General features: G+C 43.9%; 1 protein-coding gene across 5 annotated transcripts in view; it reads right to left on the reverse strand.

Annotated features, from left to right (window-relative positions):
- PRDM10 (PR/SET domain 10) overlaps positions 1-21,272 on the reverse strand; it is a 103,936-nt gene that overhangs the window by 60,529 nt on the left and 22,135 nt on the right. For all 5 annotated transcript variants that reach the window (XM_033204306.1, XM_033204307.1, XM_033204305.1 and 2 more), the window contains exon 2: positions 3,017-3,203. In XM_033204306.1, the coding sequence (XP_033060197.1) occupies positions 3,017-3,085 (69 nt within the window). In that variant the 5' untranslated portion in view covers positions 3,086-3,203. The remainder of the gene's footprint in view (positions 1-3,016; positions 3,204-21,272) is intronic.

Consider the following 21,272-nt stretch of genomic DNA (forward strand, 5'->3'; position numbering starts at 1 on the left):
AGAAACGACACTGAAGATTCCTGCTTGACAACACTACCAGAATAAAACATACAAGTTACTCTGTGGTGTGAAAAAATATGTCAAGACTCAAAAGCCAATTGCTCTCAACACATCGTAAGAATTCTATTTTATAACTAATAGTGTCTTTCAGCAGACACATTAAAATAAGGTCACTTTTGGCCAGATGTGGTGGCTCACACCTGTAACCCCAGCACTTTGGGAAGCTGAGGTGTGTGGATTACCTGAGGTCAGGAGTTCAGGACCAGCCTGGCCAACATGGTGAAACCCCATCTCTACTAAAAAAATACAAAAATTAGCTGGGCGTGGTGGGGGGCACCTGTAATCCCAGCTACTCGGGAGGCTGAATTGCTTGAATTCAGGAGGCGGAGGTTGCAGTGAGCCGAGATTGCGCCACTGCACTCCAGACTGGGTAAGAAGAATGAAACTCCGTCTCAAAGATAAATAAAATAAAATAATAAAATAAAAATAAAAATAAAATAAAATAAAATAGTCACTTTCTTTCCCGCAAGTTGTTTCATACACAAAGGACATACTGGAGGTGTATCAGTAAATGCTTGCTGAATCACTGAATGGAAGAGAACTCTTCCTTGCCAGGTAGATGAAGACAGAAAATTCTAAGAAAGTACTTTTAAGGCGTTCTGGACAACTATTTCAGCTGTCACCAGGGTAAATAATTTTCTCCCAAGACCTAAAGAACTAAAGCAGAAATCGAGTTTTGTAAAATATTTTCTGAGTGGTCAGCTTTGGAGGATTGAATTCTTGAAGGCCTGAGCTTGGCACATGGCCTGATGCCTGATATTGGAGGTCTGGAAGCAGATGGCCAAAGCACACATTTGGGAGAGAAATAATTTATGTGTTGCTGTTGAAGTCAGGCACTCTTAGGGTGGAATCCTTGCTCTTATACTGCCTTGGCTTTGGGCCTAACCTTTTTATGTCCGTTTTCTCTAGTGAAGGATTGTAGATCCCAAAGATAATATAAACTAATTTAATCCTCAGAAGGAAACCTAAGAGACAAAATGTAATCAAACACCACAGAAATACAACAAACTTCTACCTCTACACTAAATGATTAGTCTGGCTTCTACATAAATTTGATTTGTCTGGGAAGATAAAGTTTGTCTATTGGAAAAATTAGGCTCATATTTGAGCAGGCTTAATTGCTATAAGACAATTTTGTGACTTTAGATTTGTTCATTAACATCAAAGCCTTGAACTAGTTTCAGTGCTTAAGAAGGGAAAACATGTTTCCTCCAGACAAGTTATCCAAGCTCTTCCGCTTGGTCTTCATCACTCATTAAATCAGAATTCCCAGCTGGCGGAAGAACCAATTGGGGGGAAGGAGTGCCACAGGGACCCTGACCTTGGCTATCTACTATCTGGTTACCCATAGACAGGGCCCTGGTCATGCAGTGTCACAACTAGATTTTCTTTTGTTTTGCTTTTTAATGAACTACAATTTTGTCTACAAATAAAATATACCAAAATACATAGCTGCATGGAAGTGACCTCAAAATGATTTCCAGGAGAAACAAAACAGAATTATCATATACTCTGCTGAAAACATCGGTGGAACTTTTTTAAGTAATCAGACTAAGACTTCATTTATTTTTATTTTTAGAGACAGGGTCTCATTCTGTCACCCAGACTAGAGTGTAGTGGTGCAGATGGTTCACTGCAGCCTCCACCTCCTGGAGACATGACTGCACCACTACAGGCATGCACCACCATGTCCAGCAAATTTTTTTTTTTTTTTTGTAGAGTCAGGGCCTCGCTTTGTTGCCCAGGCTGGTCTTGAACTCCTGGCCTGAATTAATCCTCCTGCCTTGGGCCCTTAAACTGCTGGGAAAGGCATGAACCACCATATTTGGCCCATACTGAGACTTTTTAATCATACCTGATGACCAATTTTATTGATTGTATATTTATTATATTGCTTAAATTAAATAGAATCTGCATACTTAAATGTTTCAGTGTAACTTCTTGATTTTGATACGGTACTATGGTTATGTAATGTAATGAAACATTAAATTTGTATGTTTAGGCCGGGCGCGGTGGCTCAAGCCTGTAATCCCAGCACTTTGGGAGGCCGAGACAGGCGGATCACGAGGTCAGGACATCGAGACCATCCTGGCGAACACGGTGAAACCCCGTCTCTACTAAAAATACAAAAAACTAGCCGGGCGAGGTGGCGGGCGCCTGTAGTCCCAGCTACTCGGGAGGCTGAGGCAGGAGAATGGCGTAAACCCGGGATGGGGAGCTTGCCGTGAGCTGAGATCCGGCCACTGCACTCCAGCCTGGGCGACAGAGCGAGACTCCGTCTCAACAACAACAACAACAACAACAAATTTTGTATGTTTACTATAATGTTTAAAAATTAAGTTTTATGCTTTGGTCACATATAAAACATGGCTGCTCCATATGACTGCTAATCATCCCAAAATTCAATTCCATACCAAAAATGCAGAGATTTGCCGTCACTAAGAACAGTCAGAATAACGTGGCTGGTTCTAGCAGCAATCTGAAAGGATAACAGCAGCATTTGATCAAGTGACTAACTTCTAAAGTGGCTGACTCATAATGGAACAACTTTCACTTAGAGGTTTCTATTCTGAATTTAAAAAGAAAAGAAAAGGCCACTCACTTTATAGATATACCTGCACTCATTACACACAAAGGACCAAACTCCTATGGATAACATAAAAGAAACAAACTATAGTTTGAGGTTTTCAGCACCAATAACATAAATAAAACAGGGTAGTAAAACATTTATGACAGTAAATTGCAGACAAGGCAGAGAAGCCTATAGGTGGTGGTCTAGCTCTCCTAACTCACAGTGAGCCACGTCAATGGAGCATTCAAGGTGCCAAAACAGTCCCTATTCCCTGCGTACGAGTTCTTCATGTCGGCCCCTCCCAACCAGTCACTACTAGATAGTCGGCAAACTGTGTCCAGCTGAAAACCTCTCAATACCAAGCTGGAAAAGACCAGTCTTCACCTGTGCAGCATTCTGTTCATGCTCTGCAGACGTCGGCCACACGTGTGAGCTTTCATCTTTAGAATCCATCTTCTCCCAACTGGACAGCTCCAGGTCTGGCACACCTAGAGCAGCACGGGGTGCAGGACAGTCATCTGTCTACCACATGTGTGTTCATGAAGGACAGAAAGGTCTGTCTGCAGTGAGCCTGAGAAAACACAGAAAAGGAACCAAGACTTTCAGTAGATAAATACATTTCAATAGATTACAGTTTCTTTTTTTTTTCTTTCTTTTTTTTTTTTTTTTTGAGACGGAGTCTTGCTTTGTCGCCCAGGCTGGAGTGCAGTGGCACCATCTCGGCTCACTGCAAGCTCCGCCTCCTGGGTTCACACCATTCTCCTGCCTCAGCCTCTGAGTAGCTGGGACTACAGGCACGCACCACCATGCCCGGCTAATTTTTTTGTATTTTTAGTAGAGACGGGGTTTCACCATGTTAGCCAGGATGGTCTCGATCTCCTGACCTCGTGATCCACCCGCCTTGGCCTCCCAAAGTGCTGGGATTACAGGCGTGAGCCACCGCACCTGGCTAATAGATCACAATTTCAACCACAAAGAGTAAAAGAAAGATTTGTCATAAAGCAACACACCTGGGCAAAAAACGTAAAAATGAAGATATTATTTGTGATAATAATATAGGCCAGATACAGTGACTCACGCCTGTAATTGCAGCTCTTTGGGGTTTTTTGGGGGGTGGGGTGGGGGGAGTTGGTTTTGTTTTTGAGATGGAGTCTCGCTCTGCTGCCCAAGCTGGAATGCAGTGGCACGATCTAGGTTCACTGCAACCTCCGCCTCCCAGGTTTAAGCGATTCTCCTGCCTCAGCCTCCTGAGTAGCTTGGACTACAGGCATGAGCAACCATGCCTAGCTAATTTTTTGTATTTTTAGTAGAGATGTATTTTCACCATGTTGGCCAGGCTGGTCTCAAACTCCTGAGCTCAAGTAATCCACCTGCCTTGGTCTCCCAAAGTGCTGGGATTACATGCATGAGCCACCACTCTTGGCCAATCCTAGCTCTTTGAGAGGCCAAGATAGGAGGATCGCTTGAGGCAGGGAGTTTGAGACCAGCCTGGTCAACATGGTGAGACCGCATCTCTATTTAATAAAAAGAAATTTAAAAATATAATAATATAATGTATTGCATGCTTGCTATGTTCTAAACACTCATTGGGGGTGTGTGTGTATAATATCTTATAAAATTATATATTTTGCATATATATTTGTGTATACATACATGTGTGCATGTTTGTATAATGCAATCCTCATTAAAAATACTGAAGGTAATCTTAGTTCTCGTGAGGAGAATGAGTTTCTCAGATGCCAAAAGCAGGCTCTTTCCTTGTAGACACTAACTTCCCATACCACCTTTACTTCAAAATGAACAGCAGAATAATAAGTCTCAAGATGAGGGGAAAGTGGCAATTTTCTGTGTAAAAAATTTAGTGAATGCAAATACAAACTTTTTTTCTCACATGCCAGAAAAAGTGGCAATTTTCTGTGTAAAAAATTTAGTGAATGCAAATACAAACTTTTTTTCTCACATGGTCAGTGCTGGAGTGATTAGCGGCCAAATAAAAAGCCTTACTAAATTTCAACACACACAATATCTGCATCTCAAAGTCTTATTCCTTCCCAAAACAGGCTTTTTAAGGTAGTCAGTCTTCCCTTTTGATGATGACAAAATGTTAGTATTTTAGAAGTCCACTTGGCACTTGCTGTGTTAACAGGGCAGCAGCCGCAATGCCAGAATAAAGACCAAAGAAGAAAAAAAGAGAAGGTACGTGAACTTCCAAAGTCTGTGCCCAACTCTGGAAAACAGGGGATGCCATGTCCATCTTCTGAGCCATCCAGGTGCCTGTTCCTGCTTTGCCTCAACATGATCATTCTCATCCCCACCATGCAGCGCCCCCACCACACTTATTCACCCTGCATGCACCCTACTCTTCCAATCCCCATTTCGGGGGGACTTGAAAGACTGCCACATCCACTAACAGGTGAATGTAAGAAGAAAGGAACACAAGGGAACTTCATGGAGAAATGGGAATATCCTGCATCTTGTATCTGAATTGGGGTGGTGGTTACAGAAGGAATATGTGTGTCAAAAGCCATCAACCTATTAAGATATGTGAATTTTATTACATTTAAATTATACCCTAATAAAGTTGATTTTTTTTTAAGCATACCTTCCTCATACAGCAGTACTATTTAAAAATATACACAAAGATATTCAGGGTGAGTTTCATATGGTATATAAATTATATCTCAACAAAGCCATTATTTAAAGAAACAAAAAGTATTAAGAAAGGAATAGGCTGGGTGCAGTGGTTCACACCTGTAATCCCAGCACTTTGGGAGGCCAAGGCCGACAGACTGCTTGAGGCCAGGAGGGCAAGACCAGCCCGGGCAACCCCAGGTGAAACCCCATCTCTACAAAAAATACAAAACTTATCCAGGCGTGGTGGTGTGCACCTGTGGTCCCAGCTTCTCGGGAGTCTGAGGTGGAAGGATCACTTGAGCACGGGAGGCGGAGGTTACAGCGAGCCCAGATCACGCCACTGTACTGCATGGGTGGCAGAGTGAGATTCTGTCTCAAAAAAAAAAAGAAAGAAAGGAATAAATGTCACCAATCATCTAAAGATCTATAAGAAGAAAATGACAAAATTGTACAAAAGGACATAAAAGGCTCAGTAATTACAAAATCAGAGCCAGGCATGGTGGCGCACGTCTGTGGTCCCAGCTACTCAAGAGGCTGAGGTGGAGGATCCCTTGAGCCCAGTTCAAGGCCAACAAGGGCAACACAGAGAGACCTTGCTTTAAAAAAAAAAACAAAAAGGAAGGAAGGAAAGGAAGGAAGGAAGGAAGGAAGGAAGGAAGGAAGGAAGGAAGTCATAACATGTTCCATGTAGGAAGCTTTTTTTTTAAAGTCGTTTATTTTGAAATAACTTCAGACATAAAAGTTGTCAAAATAGTAAAAAGAATTCCTGTATTTCTTCACTCCAATTCCCTGAATGTTAACATTTTACCATGTTTACTTTATTATCTCCCCTTTCTCTTTCTTTCTCTCCCTGTTTTCACCTGAACCATTTGAGAGTAAGTTGCCAGCACAATGCCCCTTTCCCCCTAAATTTCTAAGTGCCTAATTCTATTTTTCTTTTTTTCCCCAAGACGTAGTCTCGCTCTGTCACCCAGGCTGGAGTGCAGTGGCGCCATCTCGGCTCACTGCAAGCTCTGCCTCCCGGGTTCACGCCATTCTCCTGCCTCAGCCTCCCGAGTAGCTGGGACTACAGGCGTCCGCCACCACGCCCGGCTAATTTTTTTTGTATTTTTGGTAGAGACGGGGTTTCACCATGTTAGCCAGGATGGTCTCGATCTCCTGACCTCGTGATCCACCCGCCTTGGCCTCCCAAAGTGCTGGGATTACAGGCGTGAGCCACAGCGCCAGGCCCTCAGTGCCTAATTCTTAAAAACAAGATTTTCCTATAACCACAGTACTGTTATCGAAATGAGGATGTTAACACGGAAACAGTCCTATTACCTAATTCACAGACCTTATTCAAATTTTGTCAACTCTAATGAACATCCTTTAAAAAGAATACAACATTTTTTCTCCTGGCCTGGGATGCAATCCGATATTGCACACAGCACACTCAGCTGTCCTGCCCTTCAGTCTCCTTCAATCCCAAACGGTTCCCTGCTCTTTCTTGGTCTGCCATGACCTTGACATTTATGAAATGCACAGGTCATTTATTTTTCAGAATGCTCCTCAATTTAAGTTTGTCTGATGTTTCTTCATGGTTAGATTCAGGATATGTATTTTTAGCAGAGACACCACAGAAGAGATGTGGTGTCCTTCCTATAGAGGAATTTGAGTGGTTTTGTTTCCTTCAGCTTGGCTCACTGATTGCACAAATGCTCAGGTGTGTACTATGCTAGGCACTGGGGTGCTATGGGGATCGGCAGGTACAGTGCATGCCCTCACAAAACCCACACAGCCCAGAGCATCTTTCTGTCTTTGTTTTCATGTCTAGAAAGGTATACTTTATTTCTTCTATTTTAATTATATTTATATCTCTTTTAATAGGTAGTACATGCAGCTGGCTCAAAATTCAAAAGGCACAAAAAGGTATACAGTGGACAATTGCCCTACCTGGAATGCTCTAGCCATTCCTCAGAAGCAACCATTATTATCAATTTATTGTATTTTCTTCCAAAAATTATTTTGTGTACATACACACAAGCATATATATACTCTCTCCCTCTCCAACCACAAATAGATGCATACTACTGATTCCATCAAGGTAGCATTTCTTCTATATCTCGTTTGTCCCATGTAATATCATACCTTTCATATTGTTCCATATATATACAGACATTCCTCATTCTTCATTACAGCTGCATATTTTTAATCTTGCATTCATAAACGCTTAGGTTATTTCTAATATTTTGCCATTACATGTGACACTATGATGAGAACTTTGGACATAACTTTGCTTTACAATGTATCTTGCATTTTATGTATTAGTACCCCACGTTTTGGAATCTCTGAGGGAAGATACTAGCGAAGTTAAAGTGATTATCATATGTAAAATGGAGATCATTTTATTGTGAGGGTTAAATGATGTATGTAACAACCCTAGGCACAAGGTCTAGTAAATAGTAGGTGATTAAATATATCAATTTTCACATTTCACAAACGAGTCATACAGAGCTTCAGAATTTTCAAAACATTTTATACCCTTTAAAAATCTAACAATTTGGCTGGGCAAGGTGGCTCACACCTATAATCCCAGCATTTTGGGAGGCCAAGGTGGGCAGATCATTTGAGGTCAGGAGTTCAAGACCAGCCTGGGCAACATGGTGAATCCCCATCTCTACTAAAAATACAAAAATTGGCCGGGCGCGGTGGCTCAAGCTTGTAATCCCAGCACTTTGGGAGGCCGAGACGGGCGGATCACAAGGTCAGGAGATCGAGACCATCCTGGCTAACACGGTGAAACCCCGTCTCTACTAAAAAATACAAAAAGCTAGCCGGGCGAGGTGGCGGACGCCTGTAGTCCCAGCTACTTGGGAGGCTGAGGCAGGAGAATGACGTAAACCTGGGAGGCGGAGCTTGCAGTGAGCTGAGATCCGGCCACTGCACTCCAGCCCGGGCGACAGAGCGAGACTCCGTCTCAAAAAAAAAAAAAAAAAAAAATACAAAAATTAGCCAGGCTTGGTGGCGTGCACTTGCAGTCCCAGCAAGTCAGGAGGCTGAGACAGGAGAATTGCTTGAACCCAAAAGGAAGAGGTTGCAGAGAGCCCAGATCATGCCACTGCACTCCAGCCTGGGTGACAGAGCAAGACTGTCTCAAAGGAAAAAAAAAGGAGAAAGAAAAGAAATCTAACAATACATTACCTGTACCTGAATATCTTTGATAGTAAGGCTTGTCATATTGATTTTCCTTTATTAATTTTCTTTTTAACTCCACAATGTTTGCAGCCCTGTTGATTTTGATTTACGGGAGACAGTAGAAGAATCCCAGGAACAGGAGCCATGTTACCGCTGTCTGGCCGGCAGGTGCTGACAGGCTCTGGTAACCAGGGATAGACTTTCGCCCCTCACCTTTTTGCCTCTCCTACAGACCCGAGAGAACAGACAGCCACAACTATACCTTGTCTAGAAAACAGCAGCCATTTTCTGTCCTTTTCCCCTTGTCCCAAAAGAGTTCGAGATTTCATCTCCAGGAAGAGAATGATATGGTTGCATTTCTATTTTCTCTCTAATGATTGACTTTATTCAACAAGTATTTATTAGTACTTGGTATGTGCCAGGCACTGTTCTAGGTCCTTAAGAAACAAGTTTATCAAAAAAAAAAAAAAAAAAAATCCCTGGCTTCTTGCAGCTTCTAGTCTAGTTGTTTCTTTCCTGAACAGTGTTGTACAGGGTCTAAAGTGTGAACTTTACAATCAGACAAATCTGGGTTCTGAGCTCCCAAATCTTCCATGTACTTAGTCGGGGCATTAGTAAGCCAAACACTCTGATCCTCAGTATCCTCACTTAAAAGTCCAAATTACCAGCTGGGCGCGGCGGCTCACACCTGTAATCCCAGCACTTTGAGAGGCCTAGGCAGGTAGATCACTTGAGGTCAGGAGTTCGAGACCAGCCTGGCCAACATGGTGAAACCCTATCTCTACTAAAAATACAAAAATTAGCTGGGCATGGTGGCATGCACCTGTAATCCCAGCTGCTCGGGAGGCTGAGGCAGGAGAATCAACTGAACCTGGGAGGCGGGTGTTGCAGTGAGCTGAGATTGAGCCACTGCACTCCAGCCTAGGCAACAAGACGGAGACTCTGTCTAAATAAATAAATAAATAAATAAATAAATCCAAATTACCTGCCCTGCATGGTTGCTGTAAAAATTAACTACATGTGATGTATTTCATCGAGTCTATAAAGCACTTTCCCCCCATGTTTTAACATTTCTGGAATAGGTATCTAGTTTACAATCAGTGGCATCTTGCAGTTACTGTCATCCAGGTGGCAGTCAGGACATAGGGTCACTGCCCACTCATGTGTGATCTCACTTCGACTGAGTCATGTGCACTGTTGACATACTTAGCCTAACTGCCACTTTAAATGTCTTCAAAAAGATGACACGATAACTCGGTATTCCAACCAAAAGACATGGAAACAGTAGCAGGGCATAAATTTTATTAGAGAAGCAAATATCCACACTGGAAAAATGACCTTAACCACCGAGGCCCTGACAGAACCTGGGTATAGAAGACGGCCCATGTGGATGAAGCTGTATGATGTGTTGTTATTACTGAGAGTCACAGGAAAAAAAAAAAAAATGGCCTGAGGTTGAGTGAGAAAACAGCAGGTTTAAAACTTGCAGAACAGGTAACAGATGCTTAGAGGAGATTCCTGGAGACAGTGGAGTGCCCTCTTTGAAGAAACGCCACATCACCAACGCTCTTGGTGGCACAGAGAATGACACTGTGTGGAAAACCACCCACATCAAGTACTCCGAGTCAAAAAAGATTCTGAAGAATCGGACTCTTGGAGAAATTTTAGGAATATCTTAGTCAATCTATTTCTCTTTATATTTTCACTCTTTTGTATGCCAAAGAGTGAGATGATAAAAATCAATGTCTAAACAAATCTAGAAGAGCTCTTTCAATAGATTTCAATAAATCTAGAAGAGCTCTTTCCAATAATGGTGGCTCATGCCTATAATCCCAGTACTTTGGGAAGTCGAGGTGGGTGGATCACGAGGTCAGGAGTTTGAGACCAGCATGGCCAACATGGCAAAACCCCGTCTCTACTAAAAAAAATACAAAAATTAGCCGGCATGGTGGCGTGAGCCTGTAATCCCAGCTACTTAGGAGGCTGAGGCAGAACTGCTTGAACCGGGGAGGCGGAGTTTGCAGTGAGCCGAGGTCACGCCACTGCACTCCAGCCTGGGTGACAGAGTGAGACTCCATCTCAAAAAACAAAAAAAAAACAAACAAAAAAGCCACTTGTGTCAGAAGTACAGTTGGCAATATTTTTTTCTTACTATTGTGTAAAATCACTGTGTATCTTACCATCAACATCTTAGACTCAATAAAACATGGCAATATTTGTGATCACATAACAATGATGAACACTGAAGAAAGGGTAGCAATTTTCTTCATGCTTGGTGAATGTCAAACACGTTTTTTAGTACATGGCAAGCACTGGGGAGAAAAAGGTGAGCAAAAAACTCTGCTCCCAGAGAACTCACAATCTAGTTGGAGAGATGACACCCCACTTTGCAGCTCACCCCATGGCTACACTTGCAGGGTGAGAGTGACAGTGATGAAGAGTAAGGGGAAGTAGGAAGGAAGGATAAACCTCTACTTTTCCAACTAGTTCAGCGATAAGGCTGGGCAGGCACCAGACAATGGAGTATCCTAGTGTGCCAGCCTCCACCATCACCTGCCCGCCTAGGAGCCCTGAGTTCCCATCATGCCGTTCACCCCACAGCCCTACCCACTCACCATCCACCAGCCTCCCCCGCCCCCAACATCACTAAGCCCTTCTCAGCTAAAGCCGACATCCGGAACTCCCAGGGACTTAGGATGCAGGAGCTCCTGTCTTCATCACCTGCACACAGAGGTGGAGGAAGAGGCCCAGATTCACCTTCAAAGGTAGATGAGTATCTGGAATCCCAGGCTGAACTACAAATACAATTTCACTTCAAATGTTGTGACACACAGTGGTTAAGTTCCACAGCACTGTTGGTACATTATTAACCTCAGACACATTAAGAAGCAACAAAGGTTTCTGTACTGGCCTTGCACCTTAAATGCCAGACACGTCACTACTGATGAGGAAAGAAGTGTACCACATTCCAGACAACGCACTTACAAATAAACTTTTCTGCTCATTAGGAACTAACTAGCACAAACTGTGGGCTCTCTCCCTGAAATCCAAGTCTAGACATGCCACGGAAAGAAGTTATGGGGAGATTGATGAGCCTGCAAGATGAACATAAAAACTGTGAGGACAAAAATGGAGGAGGGTGAGTGCCAGTCTGGGGAGGGAGTTGTGGATGGGCCCAGGAAACAGCCCAGACAGACAGGGACTAGGTTCCACAGAAGAGATTAGGGGGTGGAGGCAGAATGTTTCTGTTGTTCTCTCTCTGATATTACCCTGAGCTCCTGCCGCCCAACCCGCAATCCTACCCCCGCACTATCCACTAGCCTCATTCCTAGCATCACTAAGCCCTTCTCAGCTAAAGCCAACATCCAGAACCCCCCAGGACGTAGGACTCAGGAGCCCAAATTAGCAACCTGCTGGGGGAAAATGTGGCAAAAATTAAGCAATATCTGCTGATGCAGTCATCAACACTGCAATACAGAAACATAGCAAAAGATGAGTGCAAAAAATCAAATCATAACAAAAAAAAATTAACACAGCAGCTAGCTCTGTGCTGCATGGCAGTGGGAAAACCTCAAGGCAGCAAAAAAGGCTGGGAAGGGTGTAAATAGCAGGTGCCAGGAGGATGGCAAGGTGCTGGGCACTCTGCTACCACACACTCCCCCGCTGCAGAGCTAGCAAAAACATATGTTCAGACAGCACAGTTCCTCTAGGGGAAAAGGAGTGGCTGACCCAGAGACTCTGGCCTGATAAGCAATTGCTCGTTTTAAAAAAATTAACATTTCACCTTTCTTTCAATGAATATGCACTAGCTATATGGTGATTTTTGCTGACCCAAGCATAAAAAGAGCATTCTTCAGAATATTTATATAGCAATTAATCTCCATCTAAAGGAATGATACTTGGGCTTTGTTTAAGTGAGTTACCATAAATACTACAGGCCTTGGGCTGGATTTGTACATATTAGTGTTAGAGTCCTCTTTGGAATCAGACAGCCTAGCTTCAAAGCTTGGATTTGCCACTTGCAGCTTTTGGCAATTTGCTTAATCTCTCTGAGCTCCACCTTCTTCATATATAAGGATAAAGAACTAAGAATATTAGATATTTAACGAATAGGAAGGCCTGGCACAGTGACTCATGCCTGTAATCCCAGCACTTTGGGAGGTCAAGGTGGGCAGATCACTTGAGGTCAGGAGTTCGAGACCAGCCTGGCCAACATGGTGAAACCCTATCTCTACTAAAAATACAAAAAAAATAAAAATTAGCCAGGCGTGGTGGTGTGTGCCTGTAATCCCAGCTACTTGGCAGGCTGAGACACAAGAATCACTTGAACCCGGGAGGCAGAGGTTGCGGTGAGCTGAGATTGTGCCACCACACTTCAGCCTGGGTGAGAGTGAGACCCTGTCTCAAAAAACAAAAACAAAACACAAATAGAAAACAATGGTAAATTGTGCGTAACACAAAACACCTGTATGTCAAGAAACAGAAAACACACCCTTCTAAGTTCATACTTAAGATCAGATTCCACTTGGTAACTAAAAAAATAAGTGATTTCACTCTGTGTATAGAGAAAACACATCTTCTTTAAGATATTGAGTTATAAAAAGGGGGAAGAAAGATAATAGGAAATCAAATTCTATGGCGTAGAACAACAGAACTAATTTCTGAATTAGAAGAGAAATTCTAGGCCCACAGTTCTGAAATATGTTCAGATGACAGGGACCCTGAAGACACAGCACCATGAAATATTAATAGCTGACATGTACAGCATTTGTTATGAACCAGGCACGTTCCCTAAAAAGGAAGGGAATTCTGAAATATGCTTCAACAGGGAGGAATCTTGACGACATTACACTAACCACACATATTGGTTCATTTAATCCTCACAATAACTTATGAAGTAGGTACATTATATCTCTACTTTACAGGTGATGGATGGAGACAGAGAGAGGTAAAGTGACTTGCCCAGGGTAACAGAGCTAGGAAGTAGTGGAGCTACGATGCAATCTGGGCATGAGGCTGCCTAGCCCACATACTTAGCCACAATCCTACACTGCTTCTCGTCCCACAAACTAAGAACACTGGACCTGCATGATGATTCCAGTATAAATGACTCTACTAATGAGCCATGTAACAATCATACCCAGCCTCACTTTCCTTTTTTTTTTTTTTTTGAGATGGAGTTTTGCTCTTATTGCCCAGGCTAGAGTGTAGCAGCGCAATCTCAGCTCACTGCAACCTCTGCCTTTTGGGTTCAAGTGGCTCTTCTGCCTCAGCCTCCTGTGTAGCTGGGATTACAGGTATTCACCACCACGCCCGGCTAATTTTTTGTATTTTTAGTAGACACAGAGTTTCACCATGTTGGCCAGGCTCGTCTCAAACTCCTGACCTCAGGTGATCCACCCACCTTGGCCTCCCAAAGTGCTGGGATTACAGGCATGAATCACTGCACTCAGCCTACTTTATTATTATTATTTTTTGAAGTGTTAAATGAAGGAAGATTAGATATTCCCAAGTTTTCCACCAACTTTTTTGCCACTTGTTCGCTTATCACATCCTATTGCTGGCTAAAATGACTGGCAACAACAGCAACAAAGAGTTAACAACATTTTGTGAGACTGAAAATTCAAAATTAAACAAATACTATCCTTGATTTCTATTAAATGAAAGACACCTCTGTCCAGCTCTAGAACACTAGTGTTTTAGGGAAGATAGTTTGAGGACAGATCATCTGGAACAACTTCTGTTTTATAGAATCATGTCAAGTCCAGAGCAAGTCAATGGCAACACCAGACTCAGAGGCTGAGACTTCCAACACTCTTAGCCCTAGGTCACACTGTGGCCACAGGACTGATCATGGAAAGGATTTAGAGGAGTCTTCAACAAGAGAGTCCTGATTCTGCAGAACACTGTTTATCTTAGCTTTGTCTCTGTTTCTTTAAGACCGTGGCCCTTGACTGCCCACTTAGAGAAACAGTCTTGCGCTCTGTAGCCCAAGTTAAGGAAAACTGTTTCACCAGCCATCACAACAGTCCAGCAAAGTCAGCAACCTCTGCTTCAGAGCGAGTGAGATTCGAGAGGGCAGTGATCTGGACAGAAAACTCGTGCAAGGCCTCTGAAGGGTGGTCCCCCTGGCAAGAGACGAGCCCTCCTTCCTTGTTACAAAAATGTTTTTCACTTTTTTAGCGCCTTTCTCATTCTTCTTTTATTTCTATTTTCTCTTTCTTTTTGTCTAAGATAAAAGTTCTAGGATACAAATTAGCTCATTACAAAATACCCACTTTGAAAATTTTAGAGTAATCCTATGAGATTATAAAAGCTCCAAGTAACAACCATACATCAAAGAAAAGCTTGATGCAGAGTAATGAAGGAGAAAAGCAGTGTCACAGGAAAGCCCAAATTAGCAACCTGCTAGGGTAAAAAGTGGCAAAAATTAAGTAATGTCTGTTCTATGCAAATGTTCAAGGTCTGTGAACTGAAAATAGTGAATTAAGCTAGGTGGCAATGAATGAGGTAAGGAAACCAATGAGGTAAGAGGCACCAAGCTAGAACCTTCCCAGCAAGAATGGGCACAAGACAAAAGACAACTTAGATATGGATTAAATTCCAAATGCACATTTTAATTTATTTGATGACATTTTGAATGTATACTCCCTTTAAAACCATGTTACACACCATCTTTTGATTCCCAGAATAATAGAAAAGCATATTAACTCATAATTAAATTGAAATAAATTAAGCTGAAATAAAATAAAAATTTAAGCAATCATCTGTTACAACGTCGGTGATTAAAAAAAGCAAGGAAATAAAACTAAATGCATTTAGACAAACCAGTTACCTCTTTGTGAAATAAGCTCATCAAAGTATCTTTTCAGCTCTATAATTGAGATGAAATGATTTTTTAAAAATGGTACTTGAAGAAACAGAAGGTTAAACAGTGTAAGATAAAACACCGAAGAAGACTCTTACGTAGGTATAAAGATGAGACTTGTATCCAGAAGACTTGCATCCAAAATTCTAAACATTTTGGAGCTAGGTGGGACAAGAACTCACTATGTTTGATTTGACTTTGAACTACAACATTCCTCCGCCTTGAGCCCAGCACAAGGCATTCTGGCATCCTGCATTCCCAGCATGCTCAGCAGTGCAGAGTGGAGGGACCAGGCACCCACTGGAGCCACCCAGCCCGGCTTCCAGCCCCGCCTCCAGCTCACCAGCAGCTGACCTGGTACGAATTGCCCAGCCTCTCTGTGACTCAACTCTATCACTTGTAATATGGAGACAAGAACAGTATCACCCTCATAGAGGTGTAAACAGGACTAAACGATAGAATATTTGCAAAGTGCTGAGAACAGAGGCTAGACTATGGGAAGCACTTATATATGTTACATGAAAGAAATAATGACCAGGGTCATTTCTGAGACACAAATTTTAAATGGTAGAGCAAGAAGAAACTAACTAGGGGAAAGAAAGGAACACAAAAGGCAAGAGAAGAAAAGAGAGGAAAGCAATGGAAAAACAGAAGGAAAAGAGAGTATTCCAGAAGAGAGCATTTAGAGGAAATGACATGAGAGGACAAGAGGAATAAATGGAGTGGGGAGGAGTCTAAGAGAGAAAGAACTGGATAAACAGTAAACAGAATAAGTAGAAGGTGAGGGGAACGGAGGGAAAGAAAAACTAAAGAAAAGAGAAAACGTGAATCAGATTGTTCTGAGCTATCTAATAGGAATTAGAAGTGAGAGTGGAACAGTCTAAAAGATCACTCCCGTGAGAAAGACCTCCTGGACCGGGCGCGGTGGCTCAAGCCTGTAATCCCAGCACTTCGGGAGGCCGAGACGGGCGGATCACGAGGTCAGGAGATCGAGACCATCCTGGCTAACATGGTGAAACCCCGTCTCTACTAAAAATACAAAAAACTAGCCGGGCGAGGTGGCGGGCGCCTGTAGTCCCAGCTACTCAGGAGGCTGAGGCAGGAGAATGGCGTGAACCCGGGAGGTGGAGATTGCAGTGAGCAGAGATTGCGCCACTGCACTCCAGTCTGGGCGACAGAGCGAGACTCCGCCTCAAAAAAAAAAAAAAAAAAAGAGAAAGACCTCCTGGGTTAAAATCCACTCGACAGTTACATCTGAGGACAAGGATATGGGGACACTCGCTGAGCGCCCACCATTCTCAGATGCCTGAAGACACGAACGGCACCTCAATAAAGTGCCCGATATGCTGCTCTTAAAAATGCCAACAGCACCCATCCATTGAGGAATGGCTCAACAAAATGTGGTCTGTACAGTGGAATATTATTCAGCCTTAAAAAGGCAGGGGATTCTGGCATATGCTTCAACAGGGAGGAACCTTGAAGACATTACACAAAGTGAAGTAAGTCAGACACAAAAGGGCAAGTATTGTATGGCTCCACTTATATGAGGTACCTGGAATAAGCAAGTCCAGAGACAGAATGTACAAGAGTGGTTACCAGGGGCCTGGGCAGGGAACAGGGAGTTGTTGTTCAATGGGGATGGAGTTTCCTTGGGGTGAAAGACTTCAGAAAACAGATGATGGTGATGGTTGCACAACAATGTGAATGTACTTAATGCCACTAAATTTTACACGTAGGCCTGTAATCCCAGCACTTTGGGAGGCCGAGGTGGGTGAATCACCTGAAGTCAGGAGTTTGAGACCAGCCTGGCCAACACAGTGAAACCTTGTCTCTACTAAAAATACAAAAGTTAGCCAGGTGTGGTGGTGGGCACCTGTAGTCCCAACTACTGGGGAGGCTGAGGCAGGAGAATCGCTTAAACCTGAGGAGGCGGAGGTTGCAGTGAGCTAGGATCGCACCATTGCACTCCAGCCTGGGTAACAGGAGTGAATCTCCATCTCAAAACACAAAAAACAAAACAAATTTTACACCTAACAGTGGTTAAGTGGTAAATTTCACTTTATATATACATTTTACTGCTATAAAAAATGTAAATAAAAACTGCTGGAGATGGCCCTGGTAGTAATCACCATCCCACTGTCCTCATGGTGGGAACGGGACTTCACTTCACCTTTCCCACCATGACAATGAATAAACCCTTGCCATCCCAGGGCCACTACTGCCCACATTCAAGGCAAACCCTGCCTCCCACTGGCCCTTCCTCTGCCCAGCCACACTGACACCATTCCCTTCCTGCCACCACTGCAATCTCTCCCAGCTCAGGTCAGCGGAGCTGGTCTCCAACCCACCCCCTCTGGAATTGCTGCGAGCCAGTCGCTGCTCCTGGAACAGGGTGGCTACCCCAAGTGCCTTCCAAGGTGCCTGGCACATAGGAGGTGAACAATCAATAGCAGTGACTGCTGTTGTTGCCAATGTGCTATCAAACCCCAGTCTCACTATCCCGCTTCCTAAGCTGGTGTATTTAGTTGTACTAGAGGTGGGGTCATGGGGAAAAGGCAGTGATATTTGGTCTCCTACGGTACCTCATCCACGCATGGTATCTCTAAGGTTTCTCAGGGTGAAGGGAAGCAGAGCAACTAGAGGGTTACCTGGAAGGTCCTGTCCAGTTCACAGACGGGTCCCTTCCTGTCAAAGGCCTGATCAGCACAGGCCATCCTGTGGACCTATTCCAGCTGCTCCTCTTTTTCCCCACCCCCTGGTTTCCTAAGCCATAAACTCTGAGGCTCCGATTCTAGGTTTACTTCTTGGATCTCTGACCCCTGATTCACCTTGGGTGTCGCTCCATGCTTTTTATACAAGATTTGTGAAACTCCGTACCCCACTGGCCAACTAGAACCCACCATCAAGCAAAGGCTGTTGCCCTGGCACTGTGCCCCCAAGCATGGGCAAGGGGAAGAGAGTGGGTACAGGACCATCCGAGAGACGGGATGTGAGGACAGCCATCATGAACTGAGTGCTTACCGCGTGCTAGACCCTGGTCTAAGCAGCTAACATTCATCAGTTCAGTCCATTTAATGCCCATGACAACTCAATGAAGTTGTTTAAAACTTACGTTCAGAAAAGAAATGATGGTACAGAACCCTAAACTAGTGCTCTACTCCGAGCAGCTGCTGATGACCACATGACTGAGAGGTGTCACATTAAATCACAGAGCTACAAAATCAGACCAAGAAGAATGAAAATAAAGAGCTTCTATTATGTTCATTCATTTGGAATGAACATAATAGGAGAGAGTTTCCATTTAACTGATTTCTGGAACAAATAATTTTAGAACTCAGAAGAAAAGAAAAAATAATGGACTTAGTTCTAAATGGTGAATAGAAACTGGCAGCAGAATTAGTGATGAACAAATAACAAAATAATACAAATTCCAGCACAAATTCCCCATATGAGATGGGAAAGCCCAAATCCTCCATCACGTTTCTCAAATTTTAAAAGATTAACAACCAACCATTAGCACTCCTGAGAAAAAATAAAAATGACCAATTATGAAAAACACAACTCCCTTCGCCTTGCCTAGCAAGGTTCATTCCCAGAGCCCTCCCAGATGCTGTTTCACGTGCCCCCACCCCCACCGCGTGACGGAGCCAAGGTGGGCTTCTTCTCCACATCTTACAGCGGAAGAAGACAGCAAGGTCACTTGCTCATTCCACTGTCCAGGGTCTGGCCAGCCTGAGTCCCTGCAGCAGACAGAGCACGGTGCCCCTCTTATCATACCACTATGACCCCAGCTAAAGAGCTACTAAAACCTAGAAATTGGAGCAGAGTAACATGACTAAAATACACACACACACACACACACACACACACACATATTTTGAAATGGAGTCTCCCTCTGTCGCCAGGCTGGAGTGCAGTGGCGCAATCTCGGCTCACTGCAATCTCTGACTCCCTAGTTCAACAATTCTCCTGCCTCAGTCTCTCCAGTAGCTGGGATTCCAGGCGCCCACCACCATTTAGTAGAGACGGAGTTTCACTACGTTGGCCAGGATGGGCTCGAACTCCTGACCTCATGATGTGCGCGCCTTGGCCTCCCAAAGTGCTGGGATTACAGGCGTGAGCCACCGCGCCCAGCCTAAAATATTTTTATTTTATTCCACTAGGAAGTAAACTAAACACACCTTTCGTTAGGGGAAATATGCCTGAGGAACTGAAGTAAAGAAGCAGGAAGGCTGAGCACGGTGGCTCATGCCCACAATCCCAGCACTTTGGGAACATGAAGAGGGTGAATGGCTTGAGCCCAGGAGTTCAAAGCCAGCCTGGACAACATGGGGAAACCCCACTTCTACAAAAAATTAGGCAGGCATGGTGGTGTGCACCTGTTGTCCCAGCTAAGCCGGGAGGCTGAAGTGGGAGGATCGTTTGAGCCTGGAAGATTGAGGTTGCAGTGAGTACAGTGAGATCGCAGCACTGCACTCCAGCCTGGGCGACAGAGCGAGAGATCTTGTCTTAAAAAAAAAAAAAAAAAAGAAAGAAAGCAGGGAAACCAGGCTTTCATAAAGGATTTCAACAATTTTTTTTTTTTTTAAAGAAAAGCTGTTAAGCCTCTGATTAGGTTCCAAACAAAATTGTTTTGCTTTTCGGTTAAGGCATTATGGATGTGGGGTATTTCTACATAAACAGAGAGGCCTGAAGGTAAAGGTAAATGAAATGAGGCTGTGATAATGCTGGGGCACTCCAGGCGTGTCTAGGGGCCACTCACATTGACCAGTTGTTTCAAGTGTGGGCCGTGAGGCACACGATGGAGCTCTGGAAGCTCCAAGGCACAGGACTCCTCCAGATGATGTGAGTTTAAGCCATTTAGAAAAAACGCCAGAAAAGCCTTCAGAAACTGGGTGAGCAATGGCAGACGCATTTCAGAGAAAGTCGTGCTTCTGATATGAGACTGAGCTATCTGTTACAATGTAAACCCTAGTGTGTAGCATGTCCTAAAGAAACCTTCCTGGCTTGTCTCTGGTTGTCATCAAGGAAGATACTGTATAACCAGAAGAGAACTGAACTAAGATTTCGAGGCTTCAAAACAAACCAAGCAGGTGAGAAAACACAGGATGACAGAAACAAGCCCAGCAGTGAAGCCCGTCGGGCAGGTCTGAGACGGTGACCTCCGCCTGCTTCTCCCTCTCCATGTGGTGTCCCTTTGACCTGCCACTTCCCATGTAGAAATCTTCACACCAGGCAATAATGCTTCCTACTTTCCTTGTGCACAAAGGGCTGCAGAGACTATCAGCTCAGGTTTCCCATCAGGGTGTGGCACCCCTTTCTTCATGCCTCAAAGGAGGCATGCAAGCAAATCTTTCTTCATGTTCACCCAAGAAATGTGGACTTTTCCCTAATTCAATTAAGACCTTTTCATGTACCAAAAAACAAAGACCGATCCTCCCATTCCATTTGAGAGTTTGTTAGTGATGCATGAGGGCCCCATCAGGTGCTTCAAAGGGGCTCCTGCCACTCACTCAGACAGAAGAAACATGAGGCTGAGACACTTGTTGGGGGTCCTAGCCCGACAATCCTACATGAAAATCCTTCAGCGTTTAAAAGGAACCAACATTCAGTATGAGTTCTAAAGAATGATAAACCTTGATGTTTGCCTTTTTCTTTTTATAAAGAGTAGCAGCTGGTTGGCTGGTAAAATGTGAAGGCAATTTCACAAAGAAATCTGTCAGGGGTCCTGTGTTCTATCCTCACAAGATAGCAGGTGGGAACCTCAAAGCGCCAGAGTGCATCACGCGCCTGCAGAAAAATGGCACAAATCCTAAGCGTCTGACCTGAGAGCCGCTCTCAGAGGAAATGCCTCTGGCTCGAGGAGCAGAACTCCACTAGCACCCAGAAGCTCCTGCGCCCTCTCCCCAGGACACCCACCCTCCTCCCCAGGATCCACCCAGCCTCTGGTGGGCTGCAGAGGGC

This window comes from Trachypithecus francoisi, unplaced genomic scaffold (assembly GCF_009764315.1).
Source record: "Trachypithecus francoisi isolate TF-2019V2 unplaced genomic scaffold, Tfra_2.0 Lachesis_group8, whole genome shotgun sequence".
In the NCBI taxonomy this organism is placed as follows: Eukaryota; Metazoa; Chordata; class Mammalia; order Primates; family Cercopithecidae; genus Trachypithecus; species Trachypithecus francoisi.